Genomic DNA, 19,843 nt, shown 5'->3' with positions numbered 1-19,843 from the left:
TGCAGCCAATTTGGGTGCACAAGGAGGACACGGGGGAGAGTCACCAGTATACCTCTTCAGCCCGAAATCAAGGACATTTATCTCGACCTGTCTCCAGACCCTCCCCCGTCACATCGCCCTACAGCACGATGTTGGATACATCGCAACGTCCCTCGCCTTCGAGTAATACTACTCTGTGACGCAGGTGCTACAAGCTGGAGTCTGGAAGCGTCTAATGACCTTCGCTGCCTGCTTCCTGCAGAGCGTGACCCACAGGAGTCTCGATACGTTTTCTATCGCTCTGTGGTGGCTACACAACAGCTGGTCTAACCTCAGGCTCCTTTTTGGACAGGTAGCAGAAGGTTGAGGGCATTGTTATCAGGTTTTAGTCTGAAAGAAGTATGTCTGGCCCTTATTTCTTTCTTCATCATCCCCTCTACGGGGAAGCAGCATCCTGGTCTCTGCATAGCTGACCTCGAACCTTTGCAGGTAAACCATGCTTCCTTGTGTTCCGAGTATTGAGTCAATACTGTCGCGTCCCCCATACCCTGACGAGGTGGTATTGGGAACGTCCTAACCCAGAGTTCCTTCTGGAACTCTAGGTCAACTGCCTAGGACGGGTCACACTTCTTCCTTCACACACAAGCTTATGTAGGCCACACGGTTCCTTGCGGAGCAAGGAACTTGTGAGGTGCAGGGACTCCTTTTCTCGAGTGCGACTCACTCGGATTCTGAGTCCCCAGGTAAAGCCAAAGCCAGTATGGCTGGGGACTTTCCACCCTACCTAAGGGGTAAAGTCACCCAATGTAAATAGCGTGGTTTGTATTTCGGTTACGGAACAAATGACAAATTCGAAGATAATTTGTATTTTTCCTAACCATACAAACCTTAGCTATTTACACATATTTGCCCGCCAGCCCTGTCCCCCAAGACAAGTCCTACCTCTAAGTGAAAGTGAGCATTCATCTATGTGTGAGGGGGGGGAGGGGTAGCTAGCTACCACTCCCCTACCCCCCCGCTAACTAGCGCAGGGGTAATACACCCTCGTTAAATTCTAATGGCTCGCCATTTCAGCTGCGCTAAAAGGTAAACCCAATGTAAATAGCTAAGGTTTGTATGGTTAGGAAAAATACAAATTATCTTCGAATTTGTCATTTCAAATATCAATTTCATTGTTTCTGTTTTTCATCCTCCATTTTAGGGGTACACAGGAATCTGTAAGAATGCCCAGGGGGTACAGAAGGACAAAAAGGTTGGGAATCATTGCGCTAGGTATATTGTTCCGGACTGATATCTCCTTTGGGAGAAGGGATCCTTTATTTGACCACATAACAATCATCTTGGATAGACCAGGCCCTATCAGTCTACTTATCTCTGATATGCAGATAGGAGATTGGTGGAGTCATCTCATTTGCTCCCATACAGGACCAGGTAAAATGATACTTCCAGTGAATATGAAGAACCAACCAGTTTGGTTCTAGGAGACTTCCGACCCACCAATCAGTGTCTTCCTAGTTAAAAGAGGAAAGGTTTGTATACATGTAATAACTATTACCGTAACAAATTATAAAAGTAATTTGTATTTTTCGTAGCTTTAAGTTAAACTTCCTACCTTAACCACCCCTTTCAGTCCTGACCCAAAGGTTAAGTTAAACTTCCTACCTTAACCACCCCTTTCAGTCCTGACCCAAAGGTCAAAAATTACAAAATTCTGACTGGTGGAGGGGCAGAGCTTCTTGCTTGCGCACACCACTCGTCGTTAACTACCTCTTTAACAATTGCAATGGCTGTTACAGCTTACTTTGAAAATGTTCTCTATTAAAAGTACTCGGGTTTGTATGGTATGTATAGGTAGAGAAAATACAAATTGCTTTTGAAATTTCTTTGAATTTAAATAACTAGATTTTCATAAACTGTACATTTATTTTTGAGTAATTTACTGTATAATTTTTTCTCCTGTTTTTCAAATAGCTGCTGTGTTCAAGACAGAGTGTAATTTTGACATATGCCAGAAGTTTACGATGGTTTTGTATTAGAGTAAAAGAATTTTCAAGTCAAGGATCTGATAACTCCAATGAAAGATCCCAACCTCCTGATGTTAAAGAGGTGACAGGAGGTAAGTAATAATTGCTTGATTGTATTTTAAGGTATATAAGTTTAATCTTAAATCCGTATTCTTTTCTAAAGTGTTCATTGTTTTAATTCCTTGGGAGAATGAGACCACTGGTGGAATTCAGAGTTGTAAAAGGTCCTGATATCAGTTCTTAGGGCTTAGAATTATCTATAGTATCTATGAGCTCTAATCATCAACCTCTGGCTGAAGGTTAATAAGTTCCAGTCACCTATTACTTATTAATTCTAATTAGTGAAAGAATTGTAACTTAGAATGGGAAGTATCCTAAGGTAGTGCAGAACTTCACTTTGTGGATTACTTTATAATAAGCTAGATTTAAATAGGTTTTGTTCCGTAACTGAAATACAAACCACGCTATTTAATATGGGTAATTACTTTCGGCGAAGCTGAAATGACGAGCCATTAGAATTTTAACGGGGGTTTACTACCCCACCGCTAGTTAGCAGGGGGTAGGGAGGGGGTAGGTTCCCCCCCCTCCCCCCATCACACACACCAGTGCTGAGCTCACTTTGCTATCGTTTGGGTGCTAGACGGATGTGTCCCCTATCACCCTCGCCTACACTGACAGCCATTAATCTTTGTTTGCTTTATCTTTTTGACAGTGTTTGGAAGTTGGCCTCTGCGATGCGGAAGTGTCCCGGCTTACCTGACCGCCCTTGTGGAACTTATATGTCGGCGGTCGACACAGATCCATACACCTTATGTCCTTTCTGTAGGGGCCAACGGTGTGATAGAGATAACATATGTGGTGAGTGCAGGGAGTGGTCTACCTCCTAGTGGGAGAGGTTTTCCCGGCGCCGGAAGAAGAAGTCCAAACGGGATATTTCTCCTTCAAGGGCTTCCTTAAAGAGAGAAAATCCCAAGGACTCTTTCTCCGTAGCCTAAACCTCCTCCAAAGCTCCCACTCGATCGGTTTCTTCCAAGAGGCCGTCGAGTGGTAGCATAAGCCGCATTTCTGTTGACTGATCTCGGGGTTTGGGAGAGGGAGTTGCCTCCCATAGCGAGGCAGCTCCTCCTCCTCCCCCAGGGGAGGATTTAAATGTATCTAATGTGAATGTTTCTAATAATGGTCTGTTACAACTTTGGGCTTCCTTGGGGCTTCAGGGCTCGCCCTCCAAGGAAGCCCTGTTTGACATAATCAGGTTAGGGGCAGCTGTCAAACAGTCGCCGACGTTAGCAGAGGTCGATCCTTTGTCTATCGTCGACGTTGTGGCAGAGGCTTCTGATGAGTTATTTCAAACCTCTGCTCCTGTTGCTGATGTAGCTGAAGGCTTAGTTCCCCCCTCCGAACATCCTTCGAGGGAGGAACTAAGTCCAACGGTCTCTCCTGCAGGTGATTCTTCCCCTCGGGGGAGTTCACTGACAGAGACTCCTCTTCAGAGGACTGCCGACGGTCAACCTGCTGCCCCCGAGGGCGTTCAAGGCGTAAGGCTTGCCTTCCCCTCCGCCGTAGAGGCCTTCCTTCACCTCACAAGGGTGTTAGGAGGCGCCTCTTCGGCTCGTCTTTGCTGCAGTCCACCGCAGAGGAACCTCGCCGTCGTTCACCGACCGTTCCAGCTGCATCCCTGGACTTCTCCGCTGATCGTTCGCGATCTCCTACTCCTGCCAGATCTGCTGATCTGCCATCGCCCTTCCTGGCTGCCGATGCGCTGTGGGCGCCCACGCATCCTGTTATCAAGAAGGCAACGGTCCCTTCGGGGCAAAAGGGACTTTCTCACATTGTGGCAAAGTCCCTTAAGCGCCAGGTATCCCCTGCGAGCCAACGTTCTCCTGCGCGCAAGCGCTCTACAGTTGCTGTTCCGGAGACAATGCACCAGCGAGCACCTGTTCTAGAGACTACGCGCCTGCGCTCACCTGCGCGCCATCGATCTCCTGTGCGCCAGCGCGCTACTGCGCTCCCACGATCTCCTACGCGCTAGTGCTCTCCTGCGCGCCCACGATCTTCGGATCTGGGCGCAAGAGGGAAGATACGTTCTTCCCCTGCTCGCCAGCGATCTCCTATGCGCCAGCAAACACCGACGCACCATCAGACCCTGCCTGCTTGCCAGCCCTCTCCTACGCGCCATCGCACGCAGTCACCAACGCATGCCCATCCGCGCCCTGCGCGTTCTCCTATTGCAGATGTACGCAGGCGCGCAAGCAATATATCCTCTGCGCGCGCGCCCAACGCTATCACCCTCACGGGCTCATTGAGATCCTGCGCGTCCACGCGCACGCGAGCAATCGCCTCCGCGCGCGAACGCTTGTCTAGCCTGCTGCGCGCCCTCGGTGTTCTCCAGAACGCGCGCCCACGCGCTCCATCTCCTGCGTGCCATTGCTCGCCCACGTGCCAGCGTGCTCCCTCGCCTGCGCGCCCACGCACACCCTCGCCATTGTCCGCGCGCGAACCAGGCAAAATCCCATCGCGCGAGCGCCAGCGCGATTCTCAGCGGGATTCCCAGCGCGACCCCACGCGCGAGGCTGCAGGACTGCGTGCGACCAGGTCTTCGTCTTCACGTTCCCCACCCCCGCAAGCACAGACCAGCGCGCTCGCTGGAAGGCGGGAGAGCACCGGATAGGTCAAGGAACTTTCCTTCTTCCCGTTCTTTTCAGGAAGACACTGTTGTGGTTTCTACTCCTAGGGATCGAACGATCCCCTTCCCTCCAGAGGGAATCTCTGACAGCACCGCTGTCAGTAAGCAGCCATGGTTTGGGTCCCTTGTCAGAACTGTCATGCAGGCCTTTAAGCCTGCTTTCTCTGAGTGGGCCTCAAATCAGCGACAGTTTCGACCCCCCTGAAGAGGAAGAGAGGAGTAGATGACGTGGTGACTTCTCCAAGGGCTAAGCTGGCTCCTCGGAAGTCTTTGAGGAAGGCTCTCTCCCCCCTCAGACTTTCTCTCCTTCCCCTTCGGACGAGGATTTCCCGTCCTCAGGGGATTCACGTGAGGTGAGGCGTTCTCCCATCGCACCAATGAGAGAAACCCCACCTCGCGTAGAGAAGTCTTCTCGGGTAGGGGTGGAGAAGAGCCTCCCGCCATCGCTGTTGGAGTCTTGTATCCCTCCCAGGAGGGAGTCGAAGGACTCTAAGACTGTCCCAAAGTCGTCCTAGGTAATTTTTTTTTTCCTAACTATACAAACCTTAGCTATTTAATCAAACTTGCCCGCCAGCCCTGTCCCCCGTGAAGTCCTACCTCTAAGCAAAGTGAGCTCAGCACAGGTGTGTGTGAGGGGGTAGCAAGCTACCCCTCCCTACCCCCCCGCTAACTAGCGGTGGGGTAGTAAACCCCCGTTAAAATTCTAATGGCTCGTCATTTCAGCTACGCCGAAAGTAATTACCCATATTAAATAGCTAAGGATTGTATAGTTAGGAAATATACAAATTACCTACGAATTTGTCATGTCACTTAACAAATAAGTCTTAATATATACAAGTTTGGACTGCGTCTGCTGAAATCAGACTTTCTGTAGAAGAATTTAAGCAATATTGTTTGACAAGCAATCTAATTCGAAGGTACAATAAAATTTTGGGACATGGGTTCATTTCAATGACTATACTGTAGAGGGAGCCATGGGAGTGTTGTCAGCTATCTGATAATGTTTCTAACAAAGATACTGATGTAATTGTTACAAAATTACCTTCAGGGGAGAACTATTTCAGGCATCAGCCTATGGAATGTATGGGTGGGCTGGTGGTTACGATAGAAATCTGGGTATTTTGTCTGGTTTGTCTGCTAATATGATCAGGATAAGCACTTAAAAATCAAGGCCTTTTTTTTTACATTAAAAATAAAGGTGTTGCATGGGAAGTTGCTTGAGTGTAGTTTGAGCTAATTTACTTATGAAGTGCTTTGAAACAGCAGGTTTAGTAAAGCTCATAAAGCTACAAAAAAAATTTCCCTTTTTTTTTTTTTAAGTAAAGACCCTCTGATCCTCCGAGATTTAACAAAGGAAGCTAATAAGTTGAGTGCTTTTTGAAATTCATCACTATCAAAACTTGGCTGGTTGAGTGCTGTCTTAGAGAATTTCTTTGTATAGAGATCAAATTCTGTCTCAAAATTATCTATATTAAAATGATTATTGAAAAATTAGTGTTATGTAGAAATTCATTGCTCAAATTCTATTTCAAAATTATTTATCTTGAAAGATTTATTGAAAAATTAGATTAACTGATATATAGAAATTCATTACTTGCAGATCAAATTCTGTCGAGGTTATTTATTATAAAGTTATCGGAACATACTGCTAAATGTCATTTAACGGCTATTTTTTTTGCAGAGCCGATTCATACATGGCTTAATATTAGAGCAGGGATTTTTGGTCCAGTTGATCAGCGTCTTCCGTTGCCTGGCGACATTGGACTAGGCCATAAATTAGATTCTGCTTCACTGGTGTCAACCCCTTTCCAAAATCCTGTTCTGAAATCACCTCCTGATGTCTTGACAGTCGTCACAAATCACGAACAGCAATTAAGAGTGAGTCCTTTTATTTCTATTCATAGTTAAACAATTAAGTCTAGTGGAGACCTTTTATTTCTATTCATAGTTAAACAATTAAATCTAGTGGAGAGTCCTTTTATTTCTATTCATAGTTACAATTAAGTATAGTGGAGTCCTTTTATTTCTATTCATAGTTAAACAATTGAGTCTAGTGGAGTCCTTTTATTTCTATTCATAGTTAAACAATTGAGTCTAGTGGAGTCCTTTTATTTCTATTCATAGTTAAACAATTGAGTCTAGTGGAGTCCTTTTATTTCTATTCATAGTTGAACAATAAAGTCTAGTGGAGTCCTTTTATTTATATTCATAGTTGAACAATTAAGTCTAGTGGAGTCCTTTTATTTCTATTTATAGTTGAACAATTAAGTCTAGTGGAGACCTTTTATTCCTATTCATAGTCAAACAATTAAGTCTAGTGGAGACCTTTTATTTCTATTCATAGTCAAACAATTGAGTCTAGTGGAGTCCTTTTATTTCTATTCATAGTTGAACAATAAAGTCTAGTGGAGTCCTTTTATTTATATTCATAGTTGAACAATTAAGTCTAGTGGAGTCCTTTTATTTCTATTTATAGTTGAACAATTAAGTCTAGTGGAGACCTTTTATTCCTATTCATAGTCAAACAATTAAGTCTAGTGGAGACCTTTTATTTCTATTCATAGTTGAACAATTAAGTCTAGCGGAGACCTTTTATTCCTATTCATAGTCAAACAATTAAGTCTAGTGGAGACCTTTTATTTCTATTCATAGTCAAACAATTGAGTCTAGTGGAGTCCTTTTATTTCTATTCATAGTTGAACAATAAAGTCTAGTGGAGTCCTTTTATTTATATTCATAGTTGAACAATTAAGTCTAGTGGAGTCCTTTTATTTCTATTTATAGTTGAACAATTAAGTCTAGTGGAGACCTTTTATTCCTATTCATAGTCAAACAATTAAGTCTAGTGGAGACCTTTTATTTCTATTCATAGTTGAACAATTAAGTCTAGTGGAGACCTTTTATTCCTATTCATAGTTAAACAATTAAGTCTAGTGGAGACCTTTTATTTCTATTCATAGTTAAACAATTGAGTCTAGTGGAGTCCTTTTATTTCTATTCATAGTTAAACAATTAAGTCTAGTGGAGTCCTTTTATTTCTATTCATAGTTGAACAATAAAGTCTAGTGGAGTCCTTTTATTTATATTCATAGTTGAACAATTAAGTCTAGTGGAGTCCTTTTATTTCTATTTATAGTTGAACAATTAAGTCTAGTGGAGACCTTTTATTCCTATTCATAGTCAAACAATTAAGTCTAGCGGAGACCTTTTATTCCTATTCATAGTCAAACAATTAAGTCTAGCGGAGACCTTTTATTCCTATTCATAGTCAAACAATTAAGTCTAGTGGAGACCTTTTATTTCTATTCATAGTCGAACAATTAAGTCTAGCGGAGACCTTTTATTCCTATTCATAGTCAAACAATTAAGTCTAGCGGAGACCTTTTATTCCTATTCATAGTCAAACAATTAAGTCTAGTGGAGACCTTTTATTTCTATTCATAGTTGAACAATTAAGTCTAGTGGAGACCTTTTATTCCTATTCATAGTTAAACAATTAAGTCTAGTGGATTGTGACAACGCACGATTGCATAAAGAAGATTATATAGTAATAATTATGATGGGACTGAGTACAGAAGGTCCTCGAGGTACATACTTGATAGGTTCCAAGAAGCTGTCTGTAAGTCAAATTTTGTTACATTTTGGCCTAGGGTAGTCCTAACTTGAATCCAAATCCAGCTAAAAAAGTCAACAAATAGTTGGGTTTCATATGAAATAGATATTAGGTTATTACAGATGTCATTTTGCTTAGTGTATTAGATTATATAAAATTGTTTTATTATAGCATTTCTTTGTTATCTTTGTTATTTTCTGTTGGATTTGTGTTTGTAAGTTGGGGCCCTCTGTAGTCAATTGTGACAACACGAGTGCGTGAGAGAAGATTTTATGCTGTGATAATTATGATAAAAGGTTGTGGTAAAAAAAAGCAAGTTTTGAAATTTATTATGAATTATTTTGTTTGAAAAATGTAGTACCGTACTGCCACTTCATCATACCTACTTACGACACCTTATCTTTTATTATCAACCAATCAGTTTTACCTAAGTCGTACTGTAGATACTCTGTTTAAATGCATCATAAAATGGTCAACAAAATATCAGCATTTTGTTTTATAGTATTCCATATATATTTTCATTTGACTGAAATTTGTTTGAAGCTGTTGCAAAATTAATCATAACGTTCTTTTGTATATTGTGTTATTACAAGTCTTGTATATTCTTGCTCACCATGGAAGAGTTTTCAGAGAGTAGTTTAGGAATTAAAGCATCTTTCCCTTTCATTATGTGAGGAACTGGATTCGTAATTTTGATTTGTATATGAATTTCAGACACTAAATCAAGTTAGTTCAGTCCCTCGGGAAGGTGTAGAAATTATTAACTTGACTGAAAATATGCCTCATCCTAGTGAAATCCTGGAATGCCGTGTGCAAGATTGTCCAGAATTGGTCAAAAAAGGTAAGTGTGTGTGTATTTAAGGTCGTCTGTATTCCTAATTTGGTATAATATAGAATTATAGAAATTTAGATTTAAATGGACCAGGTTTTTTCTAAAGAAATAAACATCTTATTAGTTCTGCTGAAAAATCTCATACTATATGTCAAATAATATAGTAAAATTACTCATGTGATATTATTATACTACTGTACTTTGTTGACCTTGTCTGAGATTTTCCATGAGTTCAAGAAAATTGATTTCTACCTTCTTGAGTGTCTATTGCTTAAACCAACCAATTTTTTGGGTATTCAAACATTTAATGAATAGGCAATACAAGTTTGAGGTACCATATCAAAACTGACCAAAAGTTGAAAGTTTGTGGAACTTTGGTAATTTCTTAGCAGAGCTCTTCCCTTTTGACATTAGTTATTAAAAAGAATTACTGTAGTTCCCATTCCCCTCTACACGAGCACTCCCTAATTTTGTCTCCTGTTTTGGGGACATATTTTAGATTTGGGTAAGATCACTAGTTTTAAAGAGCAGTTGTTTAATATGGCACAATTTGGAGCTATAAGGTTGATCCCATACAGACCTACTTTGCCTTCCAATCATACTACAGTACAACTCCTTCCTTGCAAACGTATTTCCCTCTCAGTGATAGATAGTGATAGGGCCTATAGTTTTTGTGGAAGCAGAAGGAGAAGTAGAAATCCAGGTAAAGGTTTTTGCAATTACAGAGGAAGTTAATGATGTTCTACCAGGAAATTCTGGTAAGAGCATTATAACACATTTCTATCCTTTAAGGGAGAGCCTTTGTCTAGATCGATGGGTTCATTCAGTGGTAATAGCAGTATACCAGATTCCTCTAAGTATAATGGAGGAACGGATGTCTTAGGTGTCTTCTCTCCTAGAATATGTCCTTCCTTAATAAGATGACAATGGATGAGGCACATATCAAATTGGATTCAGGTTGGATGTGCGATGTGAAAGTTTCATATATTAGAAGAGTCTGTCTTTACCAAAGGTATAGAGTTTAGACAGCTGCTCAGTGGCTTACCAAATATTTTTTTTGCCAAGCACTTTTTGAAGAAAGCCTGGTTTTTTCTGAGGGTTGCTGGAATTTAGGTCCTATGGTAGCTGGAGGTGAAATTCTAGTTTAAATGACTAATTTGGGTGTATATAGGTCAGATTTATATTGTTTATACTCTATGTATATAGAGTAGTTTTGTTGATTATAGGTTAGCTTGAAATTTGCAATTATTATGTCTACCGCACATAGAAATTGTTTATTTGATTTTCTCAATCAGGAATTATGTTGTGTTACAAAGGGAATAGAGAAAGTTCCTCTTGGCTATCAGTGGAAAAGAATTGTATTGTAAATTCAAGGTAACCCTCTGCAGATTGGTTTGTGCATTCAAGGTCAAGTCCATTTCCTTTTTAAGCTCTTTCCTTCACTTTTCTACCCTCATTTCAATACACAAAGTTCACCTAATTTACCTTGTATCCCAATTGATAAGCGATTTCCAAAGGTTTATATTATCAGGGCTGACTTTCTATATGAAGATTACCCTTGCTTAGATTGTTTACCTTGGAATACCACAGATGGTAAACATTACTATAACTGCCTTTTGGTCTTTGAGGGAAAGCAATTGAAATGAGGGAAACTGAGAACTGATTGTTCCTTTGAACTTCCTGATGGTCATATTGATTTCATCTGCAAGCTTGGAATGTTGACGTTATCTCTTGAAATCAAGAAATTATCTGTTTTCTTCAACTTCAATATACTAATGGCTTTAGTAAAGCAATGGCTTCGGAATGAGGAGACATTCTGCTCCTCAGGATTGTCAGAATTTTTGTTTGTTTTATGCTTACTGTAGTATTTTAAAGCTGTCTTTTCTGGAATTGTACACTGTAGATGCATTTTTATGGATAGGAATTGTCTTTGGGTGATCCTGATCTGTACTCTGTGTGTGTCTTGCCAGGGACAGTTTTTTTTTATAATGAGAATCTTGTAAAGAGTGCCTAGGCCTCACTGTTTCATATTTGCTGATTGGGTTAAATTTAAAAGCGTAAAGGGACGCTTACTTTTAGTTCAGAGAAAATCCAAACTAGATGAGGCCACCTGTTGAGATAATACCACTAGAGAGTTATTGGGGCCTTTGACTGGCTAGATAGTAGTACATTGGATTCCTCTCTGGTTACAGCTCATTTTTCCTTTGACTACACTACACTGAATAGCCTGGCCTATTCTTTACACATTCTCCTCTTTCCTCATACACCTAACAACACTAAGATAACCAAAAATTCTTTCACACAAGGTGTTATCTACTGTACTGAAATTGTTCAGTGGCTACTTCCACTTGGTAAGGTTAGAAGAGAATCTTTAGCTCTGGTAAGCAGCTCTTCTAGGACACTTCAAAATCAAACCATTGTTCTGTAATCTTAGGTAGTGCCATAGCCTCTGTGCCATAATATTCCACTGTCTTGAATTAGAGTTCTCTTGCTTGAGGGTGACTTCCTTATTTCCTTTCGTCACTTAGCTATTTTACCTGTTGGAACCCTTGGGCTTATAGCATCCCATGTTTCCAACTAGGGCTGTAGCTTAACTTGTAATAATGATAATAGGCTAGTTGATTATGAGGGGATGATGATGACAATGCAACCCCAGCCTTTGCCTTTGCTACAAACTAACAAGTTTAGTTTTGATAAGCATAAGCTTATTAGGAATTTAACATCATTAGCTTCTTTTGCAGAAGCTCCGATGATCTTTAAGTCTTCATTTCAGTATAATATTTCAGGCCTACCTGCCTTGTTTCAAACCGAAGCCTAACTCCTCAAGTGATAGCTAGTGATTCTGATGGTATACATCACCTCCAAGATTCAAGATCCTCTTGTAGAGACTCGATTCTTTTAATTACTTTGTACCTATATGCCGCTAAACACAAGCACTCCCACATTTATAGCTGCTCCTTTACATGCCTAGATTGCAAGGAAAATAGCCAAGATGGTAGCCTGGATCTGTATAGCCCTCATCTTGATAAAGTCTGTGCCATGAAGCAATCGCTTATCCCGTATGTGCTGAGATGGTATTGTAAATCTTGTATCACTCCTCTCAATGAAATGTTTAACTAATTCTCATTACCCTATGGATGGCAAGGCAAATCGTGGGGTTCCCTTAGGCCAAAATATTTTCTTTTTGACTAAATATGAAAGATTTGCTAAAACTGTTTGGTAAAAGAGAGCTTTGTTGAGAAAGTCATGTGAACCCCAGGTAACTGCCATATTGAAATAATTTCATTATTAAAATCACGTTTTTCCCTGGTTCGAATGTATATACATACAGTACATACATACATACACCAAGGCACTTCCCCCAATTTTGGGGGGTAGCTGACATCAAACAAATGAAACAAAAAAGGGGACCTCTCCTCTCTACGTTCCTCCCAGCGTGACAAGGAACTCAACCGAGTTCGGCTGGTACTGCTAGGGTGCCACAGCCCACCCTCCCTCGTTATCCACCACAGATGAAGCTTCATAACGCTGATTCCCCTACTGCTGCTACCTCGACTGTATATGGGTATCAATAATTTTTCTATTTTTACTTATTTCTTAGACCTCTTCCTTGATTTTTTTTATGCTGTATTCAGATTGTTTTGATATGGTCTATGTTTCAAGTACTGCTTGTTTTCGTATTTCATTTAATTTACATTCCTTAATTATATCATTCACAAGTAAAAAAACAAGCGTGTTAGTCTTAGCTGCTCGTTTTGATGTTGCCTAAATATTGGGAATATATAGTAGGCTTATAGTCTATATGATTTTACATGTTTTTATCCTTGGGGAAACATATTGCGGATGCAACCCATTCCCCTTATCATGGTGAGGCACGACTGTGTGTCTATGAGCATGATACCATGCTGGTGTTTCCCCGCAGGGGATTGATATAAGGGAAGAGAGGAAAGAATAGTTTTTTTTTTTTCAATTTCAAGAACTTTATTCTTTATACTGTATATTCAGTCTGACTCACAGAAAAGTTATTGAAATATATTATTATAATTCTTTTATTTTTGTACTGATAATTTAGGTATACAGTAATTTGGTTTACAGTATAAGACTTTACAAAGAGTTAGATTGTTCTTAAACCACCAATGAACTTTTCAGATTTTTTAGATCTGTTTCCTGGTCGAAATATTCATGGCGCCCCATTGTCGGTGTTAACATTGAGTCAGAAAACCGAGCATGACATGAGCGGATGGTCGGAAGAGATGGAAAATGAACGAGAAGAACTCATCAAGTATGTAAGTATCGAGTAGTTATTGAAGGTTTGTATTTTTTTCTATGTAGTTTCCAACTGTGTATGCATATTTTGGTCCCACAATGCTTTAGTCCAGGTATTTAGTGCATCATGTGTAAGCAGAGTGGATTGTGTTGTTTTCTGTGGATTGAATAAAAAGAGAATAATCTTACCATTACAATCACAAATAGCCTTTTGATACAGATTAGCTGGAAGGTGTGTATGTCCTGTAAAATTATGCTATAAAGATTCAAAGGCAGAAGTGAATATTCAAAATTCACAAGCTGCTAGACGTAACATACAAGAAATTGTAGTGTAGATGCAAAGTGATTTCTTGATATGGATTTGCAGTCAAAGCTTGTGGATAAAGAAGAGATTTAAGTTGTCTCTGATGAATCCCCAGGTTTTCACAGTAGAATTTTTGTAGTACCAAAGATATCAGGAGGGTGGAGGTAAGCATGTCCAAAACTTATATTCCCTCTACTCAGAACCATTTGGATCTAATTAAATGGTGGGACAACTGTCATTGTTTGGTTCTTGGCCTTTTACTGGAGATAGGTAGTAGGTTGGCCAGGGCACCAGCCACCCGTTGAAATACTACCACTAGAGAGTTATGGGGTCCTTTGACTGGCCAGACAGTACTACGTTGGATCCTTCTCTCTGGTTACGGTTCACTTTCCCTTTTCCTACTCATTACCGAATAGTCTGGCATAACCTTTACAGATTCTCCTCTGTCCTCATACACCTGACGACACTGAGATTAGCAAACAATTTTTCTTCACCCAAGGGGTTAACTACTGCACTGTAATTGTTCAGTGGCTACTTTCCTCTTGGTAAGGGTAGAAGAGACTCTTTAGCTATGGTAAGCAGCTCTTCTAGGAGAAGGACACACCAAAATCAAATCATTGTTCTCTAGTCATGGGTAGTGCTATAGCCTCTGTCTTCCACTGTCTTGGATCAGAGTTTTCTTGCTTGAGGGTACACTCGGGCACACTGTTCTATCTAATTTCTCTTTCTCTTGTTTTGTTAAAGTTTTTATAGTTGATATTTGAAATATTTATTTTATTGTTTTTAATTTTCTTAAAATATTTGATTTTTCCTTGTTTCCTTTCCTCACTAAGCTATTTTCCCTGTTGGGGCCCCTGGGCTTATAGCATCCTGCTTTTCCAACTGGGGTTGTACCTTAGCAAGTAATGATAATAATGATAATAAAGGCTCAAGACCTTTTCCTCTTCAATTATGCTTCTTAGGAAGGGTGGGGAACTACTATGGATTATCCTTGCCATATAGGCATCTGCACTAATGTAGAGTCTTTCCTTTACATAAACTGTCTTGAGATTTTGGCACAGTTCAAGGCAATTCAATCTCAGGAACCACTGGAGTAGGGAAATACATTGCAGAACCTATGGTAAATATTTCATTGTCATGGAAATGCATCATCAGATCACTGAAGAGTTGATAATAAAAGTTTAGTATTTCAATATTTACATATGGTTTTCTTGTTTTCAAGTTCTACTTCAAATATAAAGCATACTCGAGCTGATATGGTTTTTCAAAGAGTACCACAGATGGTATGCCAAGTTATAACATACAGGGGGAAGGCAATATGAATAAGGTTTAGTGGAAATTATTTCAAATATTTGATGATGTACGTTGAAAATCTAACATAAAATCTTTGGGCACTAATCGAATACTTAGACCAAACAGTATAATGATCCTCTTTAAATTCAAAAAGTTGCGAAGATTTTCATAATTATGTAGAACACTGATGTAAGTGGTTGTAGTAATATTAGGAAGCATAAATCTATTCAAATTTATACATGACTTATAGAATATATTGAGCCTAGTTCTTGACTGTGTATCTAGATACTGAAAATCCAATAAGATCTAGTCGTACACAACATTTGGATACTGTATTTATCTTACAGTATAAAGCATAGAGGTTTTAAAAAATCGGAAAAACTGTTGAAAGCTGAAGACTATACCTATCTGTCATCCTTCAACATAAAATATTTTTAAATCTTCACCAAATGCAAATTGCATCAAGTGAAAAAATTAACTGACAAGTAGTCTAACTGGCAATGGGTTACAAGAGAATAATGTTTCGACCCATTTTGATTTTTGAACTTATAATTTCATTCAAATATATTTACAAATGTCAAAACTTTTCTTTTTCAGTTTGTTCAGGCTGCGGATGAAATTTGCTCCAAGTTGAAGGCTGAAGGTTATTGGGCAGATTTTATTGACCCTACTTCAGGAAGGCCTTTTCATGGTCCCTACACCAATGCAACTCTCTTTGAAACCGATGAGCGATACCGACATATGGGCTTCTGCATTGAAGATCTTGGTTGTTGCAAAGTTGTTTCTCATAGACTCTGGGGTACACATGTATTTGTGGGTAAGTATGCTGGATTTTTTACTGCAATAACCTTAATTAAATTGGATGTTTTAGATGTGATGAATAAGCATAATCTGCATTCGGGTACACCATAAAGAAAAAGGTAGAAGGGTGGTGGAGATGCTGGCATGTGTGAAAATATGTTGACAGATTAGGTATAAAGATGCAGGAATAATAATAGTTGGTAGTTACATTGGGAAATACAGTATGATTATTTCATTGAATTTACCCGAGGTTTGTATGCTATTCTCCAAAGGGAAGGAATAGATTTGACAATTTCAACTTTACAAGAATTTTCTCTTTCGTATGAAAGCACTTTTCTTCCCGAAAGAAAGGGGAGCCGCTGTAAAGATTAAGCTTAAGCACAACCATTTGTTCCTATGTACTGTATATACAAACCTCTCCGCCTCTAAATAGGGAGATTGTTTTTGGCACAAGCTGGAACGGCTGTTAGATTCATTAATGAGGCAGTTAATGACAGGTGATGCACATAGGAGAGAAGGCACACTTCACCACCTGTCAGAAGAGCCTCCCTTTGAATTTCATCCACTACGAGTAGGCTAGTCATTTCATTGCTGCTTTATCCAAATTTTTTTATTTTCTTTTTCTTACTGGAAGTAAATACTGGCTAATTGCTCTTGCAATTGACGTGAAGCAAAAGATTCATACTTGCCAGGGAAATGGTGGATGTTGTAATCTGTTATTGAGGAAATCATCTGATCTGCACTCTGTGTGTATCATGCAGGGGAAATGATTGTTTGCATGTGCTGTGTGTAGGACAGGACCTCCTGTGCAATGGCAGGTGTATGACCTAAGGGGAAGAAGAGAGCTGAGCTTTATTCTAGGTCTACCTTGACAATACCAAAGCAGACATTGAAGAAGTTTTTCGCTTCTGTTTCCTTAGTGGGTGCGTCTGCTGACGCCCCCTGTGCATACGCCCCATGCTCTGTCCCTGGGGAGTATGCTTAAGGAGTAAGGAATCTTCGGATATACATCGGGAAGCCTTTTCAGACTGTGGTGGCGTGTGGGGTTCCCTCAGAGTTTGCCGCATCCCATTTGAGGATGGAGGCTCTTCACCTGTTTCCGTGCAGACTACTGACGAGGAGTTTGACCTAAGGAAGGTTTGAGCTTCCCTATGTCTTTTCAGGTAGACCCTCCATGACTTTGTTGAGAAAGCTGGTAGCTTCTCCCCAATGCTGGTGTCTCCCTTTGTGTTGGCAGTGGTAAAATGTAGGGTTGTGTCCCCTGTGGTACCCCCAAGCCCAAAAGTCTAACAGTGATTTGTTCCAACACAAATACTTACCTCGAACTACTTTCTTAGGAGTTACCTGTAATCTCCTCTCTACCGACCAGAGTTTTGTGTAGTATACCCTACACCCGTTTTCTATGGAGGGCTAACCCGGGAGTAAGAGAACGTGCCCCGAGGGTAGCCTTGAGCTAGGTCGGCGTCAGCTTGGGTCCCGTTAGCCAGTAAGTTCTCTGGTCGCGACGTGATACCATCACGTCCCTCTCGTCTCTTACGACCCTTTGTGTCCGACTCGTGTGTCCCGCGTGGTTACCGCGTGGTATCTCTGTGCTTATCCCTTGTGTTCTTGCGTGTTCACTGCCCTTCCTTGTGCTTTCCAAGTGTATTCCTTGTTGATTCCCTTCGTTCCTGTGCCTTGTGGTTGTGTGCGATGGAGCAGATCCGCCGTTGTCCTGGGCCTAGAGCCGGAAAGTCGTGTGGAGCGTTCCTTTCCAAGCCCGAAGTAGACCCTCACTCCCTTTGCTCTTCCTGTAGGGGCAGGTTGTGCTCGCCATCGGATACGTGCATTGAGTGTGTTAGTTGGAGTGAGATTCAGTGGGTGCGTTACGGCACTAAGAAGAAGAAGTTGTCGAAACGTTCGCCCAGGAAATCTAGCATCTCTTCGCCGTTACCGTCACCCAGTGGACGGTCCGACGGGGCTTCTGTCTCGACTTCCCCTACCCAGAGTAGGGGACGAGGTAAGTCCGTTGCGGGGAAAGAGCCGAGGGCCCTTCCCCATGAGTCTTATGTGTGTGAAGTGGGGGTTTCTGGGTCTTCTCAGGCTAGTGGGGGGCCTGGTAGTGCTGTGTCTGGGGGTTCTGGAGACTCTGCCCTTGTGCTTGGGGGGCACGTTTCCTCCGACGACCCCTTGTGGTGTAGTAATGTTGTGCCTGTTTCTTCGCCCGCTTCGTGGGCCTGTGTTTCAGGTTCTTCAGCAGCTGGTGACGCCCAGGGTAAGTTGGACTCCACGGTAAGTGAGCCCTTCGGGTGGAGGCTCCCTAAAACGCCAGGTAGGTCCCCAATGCGGATGGAAGAGGGGCTGGATACCTGGTTCCCTAGTGTAGTGCGCCAAACCTCTTTTCCAGCTCCTCTGACGGCGGTTCCAGAGACCTTCCTACAACCCTCGACCTCTGGTACGCAGCAGGTCGCGAAGCCCTCCGTAGCCCCCGCTTCTGCCCGTCGTTCGGGTGGTACAGTTTCGTCGGGCTCTTCAGATGGTGGGGCTTCATTCTCTTCAGAAGAGGAAATGAGGAGGAGACATCGGCGACGGAGGGAGCGGTCCAGGAGCAGGCGTTCCCGCTCAAGATCCCGTTCGAGGTTCAGTAGAAAACGGTCCCGCTCTCTACGGAGGAAGTACAGGAGGAGTAGGTCCCCCGAAGGTGATTGGGTCTTCGTTCCCCGTAAGTCTGAGTTGCAGCATTCCCCGGACCGGCAGTCCAGGGATTTATCGCCGCGAAGGCCTTCCTCCAGACGCAGATATGACCCTCGCAGGGAGAAATGCGAGAAGGCCGCGAAGCGTCCGGTTCACCCCGCCCAGCGGGGGAAACCGTGCTTCCGTACGGGCAGCCTGGCCGAATCAGCACAGCTGGTTCGGCCCTCGGATTTAAAGGAACGGTTCCCTCCGTCGGGTCAGCCCACGGGATCCGCGTCCTTGTCCCCCAGAGAGAATACACGAACGGTAGTCCTCGCCGGCACGGCGATGCCAGTTCTGACCCCCGAACCTGGTGCGGAGGTTCCCGCCGGGGAAGACCGGTACCACTGCAGGGGAGTGCCTGTTGTTCCAGAACCGAAGCGCCCGGTGGGAGTGCCCGGTGACCCGGCTCCTCGGGATCAGGCGGAAGGTACTGCTGACGGTAGAGAAGGTTCCCCGACCGAGGACTCGGCCTATCGGAAGGTTATAGGCCTGATTCGAAGGCATCATCGGATTGAGGAACCGGTCCCAACCGATGAGGACTACTGGAGGTCCAGCCTGACCCGCTTGATGTAGGCACCCGTCCAACAGAAAACCTCCTTGGCCCTGCCTGTGGCCCGAGATCTCGTCCTGGGACGGGCTCATGTTGATAGTTGTGGCAGGCAATGCCGAAGCTCCCAAAACGCAGAGCTCCTCGAAGTTGCTCCAAGGGCTCAAGACACAGAGTAGGTTCTATGTGCCAGAGGGACAACGACCGGGAGCCTGCAAAGTGGAGCCTGACCTCGACGTTCTAGGACAGGGTGCCCCGGAGGACAGAGCCTCTTCAGCCCCGATTTGCTTTTCGCAGTCGGAGGCTGCGATGATGGAGGAGATGTCGAAAGACTTGGTGCACGTCTCCTCTTGGTTGGACTGGTGGGCTTCCACACTGGTAGGTGTTCAAGCCACATATGACTTAACGGACCCGGAGCAGCAAAACCTCCTGAGGGAGCTTATCATCTCCGGGGGCAAGACCCTGAAGTTCCTTACGTATCAGTCCCTTGCCCTTTCAGCGAATTGGGTTCTTCGCAAAAGGGACACTATTCTGGCGAAGCTTCCGGTCCCAGACAGGGAGGCGAGGGCCATGAGGAGCCTTCCTGTGTGGGGTGACTCCTTGTTCCCCTTGAAAGAGCTAGAAGAGATTATGGAGAAGGTGGCTAAACGAAAGGAAGTGAACGCTCCCAGGCCCCAACCGGTAAGGAGGCCCTCCTACAAGAGATCAGCATCAGACGGGCCCTCTACTTCTCAGGCCCCGCCTAACCTGACGAGGAGAGAAGCCCCTTCCTCCTTGTGGGCTTCA

General features: G+C 42.7%; 1 protein-coding gene across 2 annotated transcripts in view; it reads left to right on the top strand.

The window, feature by feature from the left end:
• Positions 1-19,843, top strand: part of LOC137645606 (cobalamin trafficking protein CblD) — a 79,463-nt gene that overhangs the window by 42,227 nt on the left and 17,393 nt on the right. For both annotated transcript variants that reach the window (XM_068378404.1, XM_068378403.1), the window contains exons 3-7: positions 1,951-2,095; positions 6,368-6,564; positions 9,014-9,140; positions 13,281-13,417; positions 15,592-15,811. In XM_068378404.1, the coding sequence (XP_068234505.1) occupies positions 1,951-2,095; positions 6,368-6,564; positions 9,014-9,140; positions 13,281-13,417; positions 15,592-15,811 (826 nt within the window). The remainder of the gene's footprint in view (positions 1-1,950; positions 2,096-6,367; positions 6,565-9,013; positions 9,141-13,280; positions 13,418-15,591; positions 15,812-19,843) is intronic.

The sequence above is a fragment of the Palaemon carinicauda genome, chromosome 8, assembly GCF_036898095.1.
Source record: "Palaemon carinicauda isolate YSFRI2023 chromosome 8, ASM3689809v2, whole genome shotgun sequence".
Taxonomy (NCBI): domain Eukaryota; kingdom Metazoa; phylum Arthropoda; class Malacostraca; order Decapoda; family Palaemonidae; genus Palaemon; species Palaemon carinicauda.
This window is presented reverse-complemented; position numbering and strand designations above follow the sequence as displayed.